Source organism: Balaenoptera physalus (assembly GCF_965194825.1).
Source record: "Balaenoptera physalus genome assembly, chromosome: 16".
Classification (NCBI taxonomy): domain Eukaryota; kingdom Metazoa; phylum Chordata; class Mammalia; order Artiodactyla; family Balaenopteridae; genus Balaenoptera; species Balaenoptera physalus.
The window spans coordinates 73,281,636-73,300,320 of NC_138898.1; the positions used below are offsets into that span (position 1 = coordinate 73,281,636).

The following is an 18,685-nucleotide window of genomic DNA, read 5'->3' on the forward strand; positions in this document are numbered from 1 at the left end:
TGCCATTCTTGCCAAAATATATAACCTCAACTTCATCGTAAATAAACATCAGGCAAACCCAAATTGAGGGACATTTTACACACTACAATGACCAGTATTCTTCAAAAGTATCAAGGACATGAAAAATAAGGAAAGACTGAGGAACTACAGAGAGAGGAGGAAACATAAATAAACACAATGTGGGATCCTGGATTGGATCCCAGAAGAGAAAAAGAACATTAGTGGTGCAAATTGAACAGCCCGTACTGTAGTTAATAGTAAGGCACCAATGTTAATTTCTTAGTTTCTGTAACTGTACTTTGCTTATGTAAGACAGTAACACTAGGTGAAGGTGTATGGGAACTCTCTGTACTACTTATACAACTAACTCTTCTGTATGTCTATAATTATCTCAAAATTAAAAATTTATAAACGAATACCTATTAAAACACTTGTGATCCAGATGTTTTATCATTTAATGCTCATAACAACCCAATGATATCAGTATTATTTTTACCCCTTTTGTTGGATGAGAAAATTAAGGCACCAACTGTTAGCTCAAGGTCACAAAGCTAGAATTCAAAGAAAGGATTCAAACCCAGTCAGATTGACTTCAGATCTCATACCCTTCCTTCCCCATCATACGCCCTGGTGATAATAGTGGGAAGATAATGTGGTAATAACTTTTGTGGGAAGAGTCTAAGAGCAGGAGGCAAAGAGTATAGGCAAGAATTTTTACCTTAACATTGTGCCTTTCTGCACAGTTTGAATGTTTGCATGTGTCACTTCTACCTTTCAAACAAAAATTCATGGAATAATAAATTAGTTTCACAACAAGAACAGCAACAAGACTTGTTTATTATTAACTTTAACAGGAAATGTTTTGGACCGTCATGTAGAAGAAAAACTTCACTGGTATATATAAAGAGGAAATACAAATGAGTCATAAATATATAAAGGACACATGTCTGGCCTCACTAGATAAATGTTTGGTGTAGTTGCTATCATAAATAGCAAAACTTTGAACCTCCCAGTGCCACACAAATGACTCACAACACTTTCAGGTTTTAGAGGCAAGAGAGCCCAAAGATAGATCTTGACATGGTCTGTTATTGTTAGCCAAACTTCCTGATCTTTCTCCCTAAAAGTATGGGGTCTCAATGAGGAAGTTCCATTACTTAATTCATTACAATCAGTCAGGAGAGAGATTACAGATCAACCTTCAACAACCTTCATCATTCTGCTATATGTAGTAGACTTTCTCCCAAGGTATCTGCAGGTTTTTAAGTGTGGAAAATTGATTGACCATATATGCATGGTTTTCTTTATTTCTTTCTTCCTTCCTTTCTTTCTTTCTTTCTTCCTTCTCTTCTTTCTTTCTTTCTTTCATTCTTTCTTTCATCATGAAGCTTATTTTTAAAATTTTTTTAAATTAATTTTTATTGGAGTATAGTTGATTTACAATGTTATGTTAGCTTCTGCTGTACAGCAAAGTCAATCAGTTATACATATACATATATCCACTCTTTTTTAGGTTCTTTTCCCATGTAGGTCATTATAGAGTATTGAGTAGAGTTCCCATTACGTTCTTATTAATCTATTTTATATATAGTAGTGTGTATATGTCAATCCCAATCGCCTGGTTTATCATGGTTTTATTTCTGCACTCTTAATTCTGTTCCATGATCTATATGACTGTTTTTGTCCTAATACCATACTGTTTTGAATACTATAGCTTTGTAGTTCAAAATACTATAGTTCAAAATCAGGAAATGTGATGCCTCCAGCTTTGTTCTTCTTTCTCAAGATTGCTTTGGATACTCAGGGTCTTTCGTGGTTCCGTGTGAATGTTAGGATTGTTTTTTTCTGTTTCTGTGAAAAATGCCATTGGAATTTTGATAGGGATTGCATTGCATCTGTGGATTGCATTGCATCTTTAGATCACATTAGGTAGTATGGACATTTTAACAATATTAATCTTCCAGTCCATTAACACAGAATATCTGTCCATTTATTTGTGTCTTCTTCGATTTCTTTCATCACTGTTATTTATATCAATAGTTTTCAATGTACAGATCTTTCACCTTCACGAATATAACTATTTGTGCTATTATGCTTTTATTTAGTCATATATTGTTTATTTTCTCAACAAAACTTAAGGATTATAGTTTGGGTTAAGAAAATTAAACTTTATATAATTTTTCACTTTATATAATTTTTCAGGTGGCACACATAAAACAACATAAGGTGAAAAGCATTAAACAGAGGGAAAAGTCATTTTACATTAAAAAAAAGCAAACTTACAATGAAGATATAACTTTTATGTATTAAATAACTTTGCAGCAAGATTCACAAAGCAAAAGTTGTTATAAATAAAATAAACTGATAGAAACCAAAATAGTACCAAAAATTTTAACACATGACAGAACAAGAAGCCAAAACATAAATAAGCTTTTGGGAGTTATAATTATATAAATGAATAAACATTCTCATAATAGTGAGTATACCTTTTCCCCAGCATCACAGAACCATCTACAAAAGTGAATCATTGAAAAACTAACTAAATTTTGCAAAAATATTCATGTAAATATTGTTCAGATTATATTATTTTACCTATACAAAACAAAAAAAAATTTCAATTCACTAGGAAAAAGTATAAATTTTAAAAATCTAATTACTTAGAAAAGCAGTCTCCTTAATGGTGCTTGGTCAAAGAGGAAATAAAAACTGCAATTACAGACTTTAGAAAATATGATGAGCACATTACATTTCACCCCTAATGGTGAAATCAAAGCTGTACTCCTAGAAAAACATTTACATTCATGAATATGAAAGTCCAATCCAGTGAATTAGAAAAAACTACAGAATGAATTACTCTCATATCTACTTATTTGAAAAGAACCAGAAAATACAGTGGGAAATCAAATAAAGGAAAATGGAGAAAAACAAGGCAGTATAATCAGGAATGAGAAAAGGAACTAAAAGCACAGAGAGAAAAATTTAGATGATAAGAATATAATTTACAAAGCTACATGAAAACTCGCTTAAAATCCATGTTTTTCTAGGAAAATTTTAGTTACTAAATTTGACTCAAGGGGTAGGAAACCTTAATGGAAATTAATAGAGATTAGCATATTTGTTTTAAAAACACACTCAAAAAGAGGCACCAAGAAAACTAGAAGCAATACCATTAGAATCAAAAAAAGAGTGCTATCTCATTATTTATGCAATAAAAAATAAAACTCATAAAATACACACACAGGAAAAAAAGACAAAATTCTTATTATTTGTAGATGACTGGTTATCTAGGGAAAACAAAACAACCAACAAAAAACAAGAGAAACTGAAAAACTGACCTAAAATGGAGCTTATTAAAGTGACTGAAATCAAGATTCCCCCACTTTCCTTTATACCAAGAAGATTCCAAATTTCATCTGGTACCCTGATGTCTCCTACATGGGTGCTACTCAGACTGTGGTCCATGGGCCAGCAGCATCAGTGTCAACTGGGAGCCCATTAGAAGGACAGACTCCCAGGCACCACTGCAGACTTGCTGAATCAGGGTACGCTTTTTAATGGTTCCCAGGTGATTCGTGGGTACATTAAAGTTTACGATGCTCTGCCTACTTTATTTTCACCCATCCTGGGGTGATTCTTTTCTCAGCCTTTCTACCTGATATTATCTATATGTATGTGCTTTACACACTCAGATGGGCAGGTCCAATTATTAATAAAACTTCCCTCCCTCCCATTACCACAAAATAATTTTTCAGGGAAAAAAAAGCATGACAAAAATTTATCATCACAATATTTTTCCCCCAGTAGCCACTGTTCACCACAATCTTCAGCAAAGATAAGCCAGGCTGCAGGTTACATATCACTCCTACTCAAGTGGTAACATCAACCCTTTCTCTTTCCAAAAAACAAAGAAACAAACAAAAAACAAAACAAAAAACCAAAAATAAAACACAAGAAAAAAAACAAAACAACAACAACAAAAAGACAAACACAACCCTCCAGAACATAATCTGGTGAGAGCAATGCTATTTTGGGGATAATCTTGAATCTGTTCAATTAATGAAAAGAAGCAAATTATCTGCAAATTGCAGTGCTTTATTATTTTTTAAGGACAACACACATTGGTGCCAGATGCTGTGCATTTTATGTGCATTATCTCACTTACTCTTTCTCCAGCCCTGTGAGGTTGGTGCTACATTATCCCCACCTGCAGATGAGGAAACCAAATCTCAGACAGGGAAGTGACTTGCTCAAGGCCATAAGTTACTTGGACCACTTTTGTGATACCATGAATTGAGAGTAGCTGAGAAGAAGTTCAGAGGTGAAAGAATGTTTCCTTAAGGCAGGCTTTCTTAGCCTGGACAGAATTCAGGGGTTTTGTGAATCTTGGATGGGAAAGAAATTCATCTCTATTTTCATATTATCACCTTTCAATTATTAGTGTAGGCAACAAACCACAGGAATATTTGCAATATCTGTGACTTTGATACCAAAACATACCCCCCCGAGGTTTTTATCCAAGTGTTTTTACAGTTGCTTCTGATGTATTGAAACACTGTGTCCATGGTTATTTTTAAACTAAATTGTTATTTGACCCACTGTGGGGTCTTTCTACTTAACGGAGCAAATAAATAAATTACTATGTCAGAGTTTTTATGGTTTGATGGGTGCCTTCAACATATTTGGTTTCCTTTACAATCTATGTATTTTGTACTGTATATTTAGAAATATTATTCTGAGAAGCAATCCATAGTCACTACCAAAGGCATGAAAAAAAAAAAAAAAAAGGTGAAGAACCTTTAAGTCAACTAAATTTCCTTGGTATCTCTGTTCTAAGTAGGATTTCACCAATCTCCGACCATTCCCTCATGAGTTGCTGTGGATCAGTCTGAGTTCCTGGCAAATTTGGGTTTCCTCTGAATACTAGGTTTTGCTGCAGTCGGCGGGTTGGAAGCCCTGGAAGAGAAATACTTCTTGGCTGTGGCCAGCAACCGGAGTGGGAACAGCAGCTGCGGGCTGCCCCGGGAAGATGCCTTCCATATTTTCCGAGACCCACTGACATCTGATCTCCCGTGGCCTGGGATCCTATTTGGAATGTCCATCCCGTCCCTCTGGTACTGGTGCACCGATCAGGTACAGGGCAGCAGGTTGAGCAAGGTGCTCTCTGGGACGCTTCCTTCCTTGGAGTATCTGGAGGCTGGGTTTTTTTTCTCCCGCTATCTGTTCTCTTATTTGCGTTTCTCCCCAAACTTCCTTGAGAACTTCTTTCTCGCTACTGCTCTACATGTTATCTTCTTATTCTTGCTCATGTCGCGGCAAATCCAAAGCTGCTGACATTTGCAAAGGGGAGAGCTTGATACATCCTGCTGGATGTCTGGAAAGATCCAGTAAGCAAAAGAGATGAAACATTTTAAAGAGAGGTGAAAACTGGTATTGGTATTATTTGCTCCACAAATACTCACTAGGTGTCCTCTATGTGCCAGCCACTTGGAAATCACAAGGAAACAAATCAAACAGGCTCTCGGAGCTCACCTTCTTCTGGTGGAGGTAGACAGGCAATAAATAAATTATGGGGAACGTTAAAAGGTGATAACTGTCATTAAAGAAAAAAACAAAAACAAGCGGGGGGTGGGGGTGGGAAATGGAGGGTGTGGGAGTGTCATCTAAAATAGAGTGATTAAGGGAGTCATGGTTGAGAAGTGACCTCTGAGCTAAGGAGGAGAGTGTGTGGGCTCTGGTGATTGTTGGGGAAGAGAGTTTTAGGCAGAGGGACCCGCCAAAGCAAAGCCCTTCCAGCAAATATATAACTGGTGTGAAAAAAGAAATTAGAAAAGCAAAAGGCACTGTGGTGTGTATAATAAGCCCTTTGGTGTTAAAAGGTGGGGGGGCGAGATAGAACCCATATTTGCACTTGCTTGTATGTGCTGAAGGAAACTCCGATGGACGTATATAAAACTAAGAGCAGTTACCTGTGGGCAGGGAGGTGGGCAGATGCGCCAGGATGGATGGGAGCCATTTCACTGCACACCTGTTTATACTTTCTCAGGTTTCAAACCCTGTGAATATATCATCTGTTGAAATGGTTTTTTCCATTACATTAATGATCAGAGATCTGTGTGCCATTTTGGAAGCCCTATTTCATATTCAGGGCTGATGAGACTTTAAATAATGATCATGGAGTCGGACCACTGAATTGATGGAGGGGACGCTGCAGAGAGTGAATCCAGGTCACCCCAAGGGTCAGAACTCCTGAGTAAAGAGCTAGAGACGACGGGTGCGATACTGCCCCATTAAGAGAGAGCACTCCTCCTCTTTGTTAGCAAATCTCAGGCTGGAGAGACCCTGGGAGACAGCTCAGACGGAGGCTAACAGCCCGGGCTTTAACCTTAACAGGCCTGGAATCAAGTTCAGGTGGCAAAACCTCGGGACACTGTCTAAGATCTCTGAGCCTCTGTTTCCTCATTAAGTGGGCTTCCTAATAATTGCGAAAAAGGGAAGCATTAGGAATTTGCTCACAACCCCTTTTGTTGCAGGGGCATTTAATACACCGTTTAAAACATTTACATTTTTGCTGTGGGTTTATGCCACGGCTCTTGATGCGGCTCAACAGCTTATATTTATTAATCCATACAAATATTTCCTTGAGATGCCTCACACCCTTACTAGCTGGGATTCCAGTGTGCAAGGCTTGAAGCCCACCTCCAGCCCACCTCGCATTGTTCAAGAGCCTGGGGACTTAATCCAGGATGACTTGATCTTCTTCCAAATGGCAGGCAGGGCCAGAGGGCCCAGAAACCCAAGCCCTCCTTGGACCCCATGACTTCTGGTTTTGTGGCTGCTGAGCTGAATTCCGTTGAGTCCAAAGACCGTGTTAGTCCATTGTGCTGCTGCTGCCCTGTGCAGCTCATTTCAGAGCAGGAGAAAGACAAAGCAGCATTCGCTGTTCACTGACTGGGGGCGTGTTCCTCATCCTCCCGGGCAGAGACGGAAGAGGTAAATCACCATCGATAATCGTAATGACACCAACATTGACTGACGCTGGACCAGGTACCAGTAACTGATCCAAGCATTTCCTGTATGTTAACTCACTGATTTTCATAACATTCCTACGAGTCATGCTCCGTTACTTGGGTCCGGGGGTTGTCCTACAGGGCGACACCCTCTTCCCAGGGCTTGTGGGGTTTTGAGCCGAACAACTCTCTTAAAACTTACTCAGCTGTCTCAGATTCACATCTGGAGGCGCCGCTTCGTGGGAATAAAAGCCAGCGTTCTTTTCAGTCACAGCTTTGGATCTCCTGTCGAAAGGGCTTGGTTTTCCAAAGCTCTAAATTCTTTCCTCTCTGCTTCCAGATGGACCGACAAGGATTGAAGCTTGCATGCCCCTTTTGGCACCTTAATGAAGCAGTAAAAAGTATTCTATAGTTGCTGTATCGTTCCATGTAACTATCACATTCTTAAGTGTTCTAGAAAGCCCAATAGGTGTTATGTTTGGAGTCCTGAGAAATGACAGGTAACAGTTAAACAGCTGACTTCCCAGCTCTGGATAGAGGGAAACTCACTGCTCCTCCACCTTTCCTCACATAAGCTGACGCCACGTTTTAGAGTCTTTCACTGACAGCATCCAAACAAATAATAATAATCTGTGCAGGTGAGGGTACACTTGGTTGCAAGACACAGAAAAAAAAAATCAAATTTAAACCAGCTTAGGAAGAGGGTAGGGGATTTATTAGCTCATGGAATACAAACAGCAGGAAGCTGAACTAGCCTTCAGAAACTGCTGGAACTTATTCTGGTTTCTTTCTCCATTGTCTTTCTCTCTTACCTGCTGACTTCATGGTCTCTCACTGCAGACCAACTGCAAAGAGACTGACAACTCTCCAAGTCCCAAATCCAAATACCCTGTATAAGGGCTCTGGTTGGCCAGGGGTGGGTCAAGTGCCTCCCCCTGGATCAGGCAGATTCCGTACCCAAGATGACAGGGTAGCCTTGTGGAGAGGGAATGGGTTTCAAAAGAAGAAGCAGGACGCTCTAGGAAGCTTATGCCATTGATGAACATTATTTTAAAAAATGGGGAGAATTCCCACTTTGTCCTGCTCACCATAGCACCATAATGGTCATGACATTTCACTCCTCTTGTCCACAGTTCGCTGAACCAACTCATAAAAGCTCTAGTAACTCACCAAGGCCTCTGCAACTTCTCCAGATGCTTCAAGATCCAAAGCCTAAGGAAATAGTAGAGAAAGTTCTGAGTTCATGTAGATTCAATCTGAAGCCTGGAGTAGGATTTTTGGGGACCAGTCTTCTACTCAGAAAACACTCTAGAACATGTCATTCCCTTTGAGTGGATAAATATTTTTAGTTACTCGATATTGGTATATATTACAAAATCATCGCCAAAATAAATCTAGTTAATATTCATCACCATACAGTTATTGATATAATTCTTTTTCTTGTGATGAAACCTTTTCTGTGTGTGATGAGAACTTTTAAGATCTATTCTCTTAGCAACTTAAAAATATGCAATCCAGTATTATTAACTATAGTCACCATGCTGTACACTACATCCCTAGGACTTATTTATTTTATAACTGAAATTTATACTTTTTGATCCCCTTCATCCATTTTGCCCACCCGCCACCCTTTGTCTCTGGCAACCACCAATCTGTTCTAAGTGGATGAATCTTAACAAGTCCTACCTTATGCCACCCAACAGAGAGAAGGGGGTTAGGATAAGACCTAGGCACACCGTATGCAGTAACTACAAGTCCAGACATGCCAATCCTGTTGGTAGCAATATCTCAGATCCTCTCTTTCTCTTAACTCATCACTCCTAGCAAAGTATTTGCATTCCTCTTCTATCCTCCTTCCCGTTCTTGATTTCTCTGCCTTGGTATAGCTACCCCAACTGGACCACTGGATCACAGGGATTGAGAATAGGAGAGATGTTTCCTTAGAGAAGGCAGGCAAACCAAGCTCCTGGGTCTACTATGCCTACCAAGAAGCCATGCACACCTAATTGGCCTTAAGAGAAAGCTATCTCACCTTCCAACCACACCACTGTTTTCCAGGTGATTGTTCAGCGGACTCTGGCTGCCAAGAACCTGTCCCATGCCAAAGGAGGCTCTCTGATGGCCGCATACCTGAAGGTCCTGCCCCTTTTCATCATGGTGTTCCCTGGTATGGTCAGCCGTGTCCTCTTTCCAGGTAAGGAGACAGCTGGGAGGACAGGTTGTCTGTGAGTCTCAGAACCTGGGAAGTGTCCTGAACATATTACTGACTGCCCCTCAAGAATGCAGCTGGAGTCCCTTCCTGGTGATTCAGCTGTGGTGTCTCCATCCCGGCAACTACTGACTCAGTGCTGTTTCCCAACATTGGTTCAATGGGAACGTCCTATAAATGTCCCAGGCCAAATTGAATGGAGACCTATAGTTGACCTTGCCTCAACTATATATTTTCTGAAACCACAAACTAGGCTAAAATCTCATGGTTCCAGATGTCAGCTCCCTGAAATCTCATGTGAGGGCTCCCCTCACACTTCAATGTTTGAACCCAGTGGTTTGGCAACTTCGGCCCAATAGAACCCTTTGGGGGTTCCTTTTCTTAACAAAATCAGGGGTATCAAAACCTCTAGAGTATTTGCCTTAGCTTTTTTTTTTTTTTTTTTAACTTGGTAGAGGGATGAGGTTTGCAGCATGGGGGTTAAACAGGACTAGGGGTGGGGGATGTTATTGGGAGTCGCCGTGATGTCAGGAACTGGTGATCTGTGTGGAAGAAAGCGCCTTTCTGCCTCATTAAGTTTAACCCTGTATTGACCAAAGCTGTTATTAACTCAAATGGGCAGAAATCTCCCTCCCCTATGCCTTATCTTACATGATGTTGCAGAGGTAAAGGAAGGGTAGGATGAAATGGTTAGTCCAGAAGTTTTGTCAAAATAATTTAGAACTATGAATTAGGTGGAAGGACTTGGGGAAGAGAAAGGATGGGGAGCCGTCCGTGGTGCCAGATGCTGGGATTGCGCTTCTCCAGCCCTGATGGATGACGAACCCAGAGCCATGGGTCCTCTTTCCAGGGAAGCGGCACAAGGCTTGAAAAATCCCAGATGTGGATAAGAACTGGGATCTTGCTTTTATGGTGACTTGATGGAAAATATACAGCTAAGGGGCAAGGCAACATATGAACAAAGAAAGTGGCTTAAAGCAGCCAACATTCATTGCGCTAAGGGCCAGTCCCTGTGTGACGAGCTTTGCAGTAGAGTGTGGCGGTTATGAATACGAACACTGATCTGAAATGCCTTGCCTGAATCTTGGCTCTGCCACTACCTGGCTCCTGTGAACCTTGAATAAATCACTTAATTTCTGTTAAGTGCTTCTGTTTCCTCACTTGTAAAATGGGGATAATATTTCCTAAGGCTTAAAACAGTTCCTGGCACATGGTAAACACTATAGAAGTGTTCACTTTTATTATTCTATACATGTTTTATCTCATTGATTCCTCAAAAGGACCTTATGAGATAGGTACTATTGTTATTTTCATTTATAGATAAAGAAATCAGGGCACTCCCTGGCGGTCCAGTGGTTAGGACTCCACACTTCCACTGCCGAGGGTGAGGGTTCAGTCTCTGGTCGGGGAACTAAGATCCAACAATCTGCGTGGCCAAAAGAAAGAAAGAAATTAAAGCTCAGAGAAATTAATTGATTCACTCATTTATTATTCTTCCATGGATTCAACAAATATTTTGAAAGCCAATTATCTGCCAGGCCTTTTTCTAGAAGAGCCTGGAGATCCATAAGGGAACAAGACATACAGTATCCCTGCTGTTGGGGGGGTTACGCTTCAGTGGTGAAGGAGGCAAAAATACGTCAGTGAGCTATTCATTGACTGTGCTAAGTGCTGTGAGGAAAATGCATAGGGAAACATCACAGGGAAGGCTGGGCAGGGGCTCCTATGACAGGGTTTCCAGGGAAGGCCTCTGTGAAGAGGCAACAGTTTATTCATGTGGATGGTTTGAAAATATAATTTAGAGCGGAGCCAACCAGATGAATGATGGATTGGATGAAGCTGTTAAGGAAAAAAGAGGACTCTAGATCACTCCTAGGTCAGGGGACTTGCTGGAAGTTACTTGGCTAGTGCTGGGTAAGCCAAGATTTAAATCCAGGGGCATCTGCCTCCAAAACCTGACTCTTAATCATGCTACTGTCTCTCTCAGGAAATCACATCTTAAGCTTTGGATCAGTATCAGGATGATCGATAACAAGACCCTGACCCTCACTCTTAGCAGTCAGCCAATCAATAATGGTTGTTAAGTGAAACATAATGTCACATTCCATGCGCCTAAGGAGTTTATAACGTAACAGATGAGTCTGGTACTCGTGAAAAAGTAAGAGAAAATTGATATCAAAACACTCTAGCGTTTGGTACTAGCAATAGTGTGAAAGGAATTTAAGAGAGTGAGGTAGGGTGGAGATGGTGAGGTGGGTGCGGTGTATTTGAAGGTCTTGACTAGAGCTTCTCAAAGTGTGGTTCCCAGTCTAGCAGCATCAGGGTTGCCTTGGAACTTGTTAAAAATGCAAACTTTCAGGTCCCGTCCAAGACCTTTTAAATCTGAATCTCTGGGGGTGGTGCCCGGCAGAAGATTGAGAAGCCCTAGTTTAAAGGGCCAGGTGCCAGGCCAAGCCACTGTTCCTACCCATTTCCACTCTTCTCTCCATCTCAGCTCCATCAGCAACCTGCTGAATCTTCAAATGGGTCCAGCACTGCCTAAAAGGATGCTCTGATCCTGAGCTCTCTTGAACCTGGACAACATCCTCTTCCACTTAGTCCGTCCAAGAAATAGCGCCCACTTATAAAGGAACTCTAGTGGAAACCAAGAAAGAAACAAAACAACCCTCAAAACAATGAAACACAAGAGTCTAGAAATGTTCCTGTTTACAAAGCCAATCATCTCCACCTGAGCTTTGGAATAAGCTAAGGTTTTGAATCCTATCCATGATACTAGCTTTATGATTTGGGGATGTTATTAGTCTCTATGGGCCTCAGTTTACTTGTCTCTGAAATGGGTATAATAGCAATATCTTCCCCACGGAGTTGTGAAGATTACATGAGAAGGTGTATGTACAGTGTTTATTTGCCGCATCCGAGTCATAGTGAACTTCCATGAATGTTGGCATTTGGAAGAAGGAGGTTTGGTGCTGTGTTTGGATTGGACTCTGCTAGGGCCATCCTTTATTTCAAGCATCATAGGATCTGACAAGGGAGTCCACTCCATATATGAAATGGTTGATTAATTCACCCAAGACAGGTGAGCTGATATTAGTGAATGGTGGGTTAACAATTACAAGGCTGTTGGTTTCATTTATAACTTAGCTGAGCCAACTAGTTCCCTATGATGAACATATTCTTTAGCCTGAATGAACAAACACAATTTTCTGCCCTAAACATGCTTTATAAACTTTGTGTCTGTCACGTGTTTCGTGGTTGAAGGTTGCATTCCTAGAAGGTTAAACAAAAACTAGGTCATTAAATGAATTCTTTCAGGGGGAGTCTTGTTCCTTCTTGGTGTCCCTTGAAGAGAGGAGCTTTTGGACAACAAGAGCCCAAACCCAGAAGACTTGAACATAAACAAGATCTTCGCCCCGCTTGGGAGGCTCCATACCATGTTCTGGCCACAGGAATATAACTATTTTCTAATCTTCTCCTAAACTTCCGCAGACAAGTCATAAACAAGCCAAGAACTTTGACCTCTCAAAAGCATTTTTCTCAACGAGGTTGTTTCTTCTCAATACTTCCTGTCAAATATCATTTTTGGTCTGCGGTCTTAATTTTGTCTAAGGCTGAATCAGAGTTTTGGAGGCATCTACTTTTATTCCATAGCAATTGTTACTCGTATTATGAATTGTGGCCACAGCACCCATTTCCTCTCCCATTGGAGGATGTAAGTGGAGGGAAGGGTCCCAGCTTTGAGAAGACATAACAGTGAGTGGAGAAACTTTACAAAGACCAGATAGTCCTTGGGCTTCCTAATGGATGAAGGGGCCTGGGGTGATTTCCATTTCTTAGGTATTATGCTATCTTAAAAAAGCAAATGAAGGATCGGGAATTCCCTGGTGGTCCAGTGGTTAAGACTCTACGCTTCCACTGCAGGGGTCCCAGGTTCGATCCCTGCTTGGGGAACTAAGATCCCACAAGCCACATGGTGTGGCAAAAAAAAAAAAGAATCAGTAATATTAGGGGAGGGATAAATTAGGGATTTGAGGTTAACAGATACACGCTACTATATATAAAATAAACAACAAGGACCTACTATATAGCACAGGGTTACATATCTTTTTACATATATATATATATTCTCTTTATATATGAATCACTTTGCTGTACACCTGAAACATTGTAAACTTGTATACTATACAACTATACTGCAGTAAAAAATTTTTTTAATTAAAAAAACCCAACAATATTAGATTTTAAAGTTATGGTGTACTTTAAATGTTTACATTTATTAAATTAACAGTTTTAACACATACAAAAATATAAAGACTAGACATACCACCTCATCTGGAGATACTGTCAAACATCTCTATTTGAGGCCACTTGTGAATTTGAGGCCTCAGCTACATGATCATCATGACATTGATACTGCATCAGAACCGGGGAGGAGATGGGTGTGGGCAGTGAAGGGCTCCAAGCCCACCCCTAAACTGAGGCTCGAGGTAGTTCCCACTTGCCATAGAAGGTGGGACGGAAGGCAGCGTTACTCATCAGAATGAGGAAGAAGGACAGAGGCCTTTGGATTGAGCAGAGGGAGGGTCTAGGAGTTATTTATGGGAATTATTCCTAGATGCAACAGGCCAAAGAGACTTGAGGATTTACTTATTTATTTAGTTTTAAAAATTATTTTAAAATGTATTTATTTTTGGCTACGTTGGGTCTTCATTGCTGCACGCAGGCTTTTTCTAGTTGCAGCGAGCGGGGGCTACTCTTCGTTTTGGTGTGCAGGCTTCTCATTGCAGTGGCTTTTCTTATTGCAGAGCACGGGCTCTAGGAGTGTGGGCTTCAGTAGTTGTGGCTCACAGACTCTAGAGCGCAGGCTCAGTAGTTGTGGCGCACAGGCTTAGTTGCTCCACGGCATGTGGGATCTTCCCGGACCAGGGATCGAACCCGTGTCCCCTGTATTGGCAGGCGGATTCTTAACCACTGTGCCACCAGGGAAGTCCTGACTTGAGGATTTATAAGTGGTCCAGCGGGGGTAAGTGGTGTTGTGTTGGCATTGAGCTGGCGGTGAGGAGCGTGGCTCAGCTCAGATATGCGGAGCTGAGGAAGACAGAAAGTAATAAGAAAGCTATCATTCAGACACACGTGCCATACCACTGAAACAACCTACATTCTCTTGGCCTTCCTCTTCTGGAAGATTGGATTGGATGGAGAGACCTGTTCTGTCTCCGACATGACCTTGCTGGCTAATTATAACCAGGTCCCTTCCCCTCTGTAAAGATTACACTAATAATGAGATAGCTAGTCTCTCCCCAAGAAAAATGTATCGAGCGTCTACTCTGCACCACACACTCGTATAATTTTCAAATCTCTTCTTCTGTCTTCCAAGCAGGAGGTCTATGCTTCTAAGCTTGGCATGTGTTCATCATGATAGAGATGAAGAACTAGAGGTGCCAGGAAGTCTGGGTGGATTTACACTAGAAAATCAAAATGCTGTTCAGGAGAGAAAAGAATTGATACAGAAATGGAGAAAGAGGAGGAGAGAGAAATTCAGAGCCTGGTTGGGTTCTTATGAGTCTAAAATGAGGAACAGCTGTTGAACTATGTATACTATTGAGAAGGAGATGGGGAAAAGAGGAGCTTTTAAAATATTTGCCACGTGTCAAGTGATGGCATTCTCCTTTGCACTTCCGATGAACTTAGGTAAGGATGTAAATTGCTTGTGTCCTTTTGGGGGGCTTAGGGAGCCCCATGTAGGGCTCTGTGCTGAGACCGGCCGTGAGGTGTCTCGGCCTTTTTTGGGTTACAAGAGTACAGCTGAAATGTATTCAGCACTTCCTGTGTCCCAGGCTCTGTGCTGAGCGTGTAATGTATATCATTTCAGTCAATCCTCACTATAATCTTATGAAGTAGAGTTCTGTTACTGTCCCAGTTTTGCAGATAGACGGCAACTGAGGCCCAGAATGGTTAAGTAACAAGGCCGTGGTTTATCAAGTCTAGGCTCCTTTTTATTTCATTGAACTGTACACTTATATACAGTAACCCTGTCTCCTGGTGCTGGCCTGCGCCAGGCCGTGTTTTGGCCAAACCTGGGGCTCTGAGGGTCCGCCTGCTCAGCTCTGGGCTTGTTTCCTCCATAGACCAAGTGGCTTGTGCAGACCCAGAAATCTGCCAGAAGGTCTGTAGCAACCCCGCCGGCTGCTCTGACATTGCGTATCCCAAACTTGTGCTGGAACTCCTGCCTACAGGTAATGGTCCCTCACCCCTCAGTTGAGTCCCCCCGGGGCACCCAGAAAGGAGGACGTTGGCTGGGCTCTAATCTGAGGAGGGGGACAAGATGGGAGGGCTGTGGGAAAGAATGCGCTCTGGGCTGAGGAACTAAGCCCCCAGATAAAGCTCCGGCCCTGGCTACACAGCGGGCTCTGCCCCATCCGCCCCTCTGAGTCCCCCCTGTCGGCTCCCACCCCTGAGTTCCGCCTCCTCCGAGTTGAACTTCTCGGGACCAGCTGGCTATGGGCCTGGGAAATGGGGTCAGCGGTGAAGGCAGGAAAAGCCTGAGGCCCAAAGACCTCCCTTCTGTCCCCAGGGCTCCGCGGGCTCATGATGGCCGTGATGGTGGCGGCGCTCATGTCCTCCCTCACCTCCATCTTTAACAGTGCCAGCACCATCTTCACCATGGACCTCTGGAATCATCTCCGGCCTCGGGCATCTGAGAAGGAGCTCATGATTGTGGGCAGGTAAAGTCTTACTGGGTTGGGGCCAGGCAGGGGTGTGAAAAGTCCAGATAACCCAGGGAGGAGAAAGCTGAGCCACCCAGAGGGCAAGTCCAGCCTTCGACTTCTCCAGGCTGTCTCAGCCTCCTCTGATGGCAAAGGTGAAGTACATCAGGGCTCCGTGGATGAGTAAGGCGTTCATTCCTTCAAGAGCTATTCAGTGAGCACCTACTACGTGCCAGGTGCCGGGCATATAGCAGTGAAAAGAAAAGACTCGGTTTTGCCTTTGTGGAGCTAGAAGAAGAAAAGGATAAGTAAACAGGTAGTTATAACCACAGTGAATGTTATGATGGAGGAGCCAGGAGACCTAGGGAGTCAGAGGAAAAGTCTCCAACTTGGACTGGGACCTGAGGGGTGAACAGGAGTTAGCCAGGTAAAAGGGAGAAGGGTGTTCTGGGGGTTGGGGGCAAGGTTTCTCTAACAAGTCTTGTGCAAAGTCCTGATATCTAATGGTGGGAATGAAAATGACTGAAGTGAGTGGCATGTACATTTTATGTAAAATACATGCTAATAAGCATCTTGGGACTCTGCCCCTCAAGAAGGTGTACCTAAGGGCTGTCTCAGCCTTGGGTTAGGGAGAGGTATGACATCAAAAGCATAATCCATTAAAAAAAAAAAAAGAAATTAGACTTCATCAAAACCCAAAACTTTTTTGCTTCAAAAGACACCATTAAGAAAATGAGACGACAAGCCACAGATTGGGAGAAAATATTTGCAAGCCACATATCTGACAAAGGACTTGTAATCTAGAATAATCTAAAAAGCGAGATTGTAGTCTAGAGAGTTCCTGCAGGATACCACTACACACCCACTAGAATGGCGATAATCAAAAAGGCAGACAGGAAGGCAGAGAAGTTGGAACTCTAGTGCATTGCATGTGGGGATGTAAAATGGTTCAACTGTTCAAAAGCAGTTTGGTATTTTCTTAAAAAGCTAAGTATAAACTTACCATGTGACCCAGCAATTGCATCCCTAGAAATAAAACCATCTGGCTGTACAAAGACTTGTATACAAATGTTCATAGCAGCATTTTTTACAATAGCCAAAAAGTAGAAACAATCCAAATGTCCACTGATGGGTGAAGGGTGAACAATGGTACACAATGGCGTATCCACTCAATGGAATATTTTTCAACAATAAAAAGGAATGAAATACTGATACATGATATGTGATCAACCTCATGCTAAGACATGCTAAGTGAAAGAAGCCAACTGCAAAAGACCACATATTGTATGATACCATTTATTTGAAACATCCAGAAAAGGCAAACCTAGAGAGACAGAAGTACATAAGTGCTTATTTAGGGTGAGAACAAGAATAAATTGTAAATGGGCATGGGGGGACTTTTCGGAGTGATGGAAGTTCTAAAACTTGATTGTGGTGTTGGTTGCACCACTCTATAAATTTACTAAAAGTTACTGGATTGCACACTTATAATGGGTGAATCTTACGGTATATAAATTCTACCTCCAAAAAGCTATAAAAAAGAGAGAGAAGTGTTCAGGGGAGATAAAACACTAATGGGGGGGTGTCTCTCTCCATCCGGCACCAGGGTGTTTGTGTTGCTGCTGGTATTGGTCTCCATCCTCTGGATCCCTGTGGTCCAGGCCAGCCAGGGCGGCCAACTCTTCATCTACATCCAGTCTATCAGCTCCTACCTGCAGCCTCCCGTGGCTGTGGTCTTCATCATGGGATGTTTCTGGAAGCGGACCAACGAAAAGGTAGCTCTGGATCAGCCCTTCAGCCCATCAGATGGGAGAGAAGGGGACTGGAGAGGGACATGAGGATGGCAGGTGTCATTAGGGAGGATGAGTTCTGTGGAGGAAGATACAGGGAAGGTGCTCCCTGGCTTTTGAAAAAAAGCAATGCGGGTTCTATTTTGATGCATTTTGTGCTTAAACAGGGAAGCTGAATTAACAGGGAATTATATGTAATTGATTAATTATATGTAAAAGATAAACAGATAAGTATCTCCAGCCCTTTTCGAATCACTGACCCCTGCTGTGACCATCACTAGAAAGCCACGCTCTTGAGGGAGCTTGCTGAGGTTTCTGGAAGCCTGTGCCGGCCGCGCCACAGCCCTGCCCGTGTCTAAGACGGCCTTGCTCTGATTCGCAGGGTGCCTTCTTCGGTCTCATCTTGGGCCTTCTCCTAGGCTTGGTTAGGCTGGTCCTGGACTTCATTTACGTGCAGCCTCGGTGTGACCAGCCAGATGAGCGGCCAGCTGTGATAAAGGATGTCCACTACCTCTACTTCTCCATGATTCTGTCCTCCGTCACCCTGATCACTGTGTCCGCCGTAAGCTGGTTCACAGAGCCGCCCTCCAAGGAGATGGTACTTTTGGGTTTGACACTGTATCCACTGAGACCTTTCACTGCTAGTGACAGAAAACCCAATTGACTTCAGTGAAGAGGACTGATTGTTCCAAAAGCTGAAAAGTCCAGGGCTGGGTCTTGGGAAGAACTTGATTTCAGGACACTGAAAAGACCATCAGAATTCATCTCTCACCTCTCCTTCTGTTCTCAGGCCCCTTGTGGGCCCAGCAGCTTTTAGGGATACATCCTCTCTTATTCTCATTAAGCAAAAGCATAAGCATTTTTGTCCCAGCATTTCCAGTGAAGTTCCTCATGCCCGTTGATGGAGTCAGCTCAAGACACATGGTCACCCATGAACCAACTCAGTCCCTGTGGCCAGAGAAATGGATGAGC

At 42.3% G+C, this 18,685-nt stretch overlaps 1 protein-coding gene and 1 long non-coding RNA gene across 3 annotated transcripts in view; one reads left to right on the forward strand and one right to left on the reverse strand.

The window, feature by feature from the left end:
• Positions 1–18,685, reverse strand: part of LOC309645687 — a 702,435-nt gene that overhangs the window by 349,037 nt on the left and 334,713 nt on the right. The gene's annotated exons all lie outside the window — the stretch shown is intronic.
• The window catches only part of SLC5A11 (solute carrier family 5 member 11), a 55,400-nt gene that overhangs the window by 34,741 nt on the left and 1,974 nt on the right, over positions 1–18,685 (forward strand). For both annotated transcript variants that reach the window (XM_082431042.1, XM_082431043.1), the window contains 6 exons: positions 4,925–5,130; positions 9,066–9,201; positions 15,345–15,452; positions 15,791–15,941; positions 17,530–17,698; positions 18,096–18,311. In XM_082431042.1, the coding sequence (XP_082287168.1) occupies positions 4,925–5,130; positions 9,066–9,201; positions 15,345–15,452; positions 15,791–15,941; positions 17,530–17,698; positions 18,096–18,311 (986 nt within the window). The remainder of the gene's footprint in view (positions 1–4,924; positions 5,131–9,065; positions 9,202–15,344; positions 15,453–15,790; positions 15,942–17,529; positions 17,699–18,095; positions 18,312–18,685) is intronic.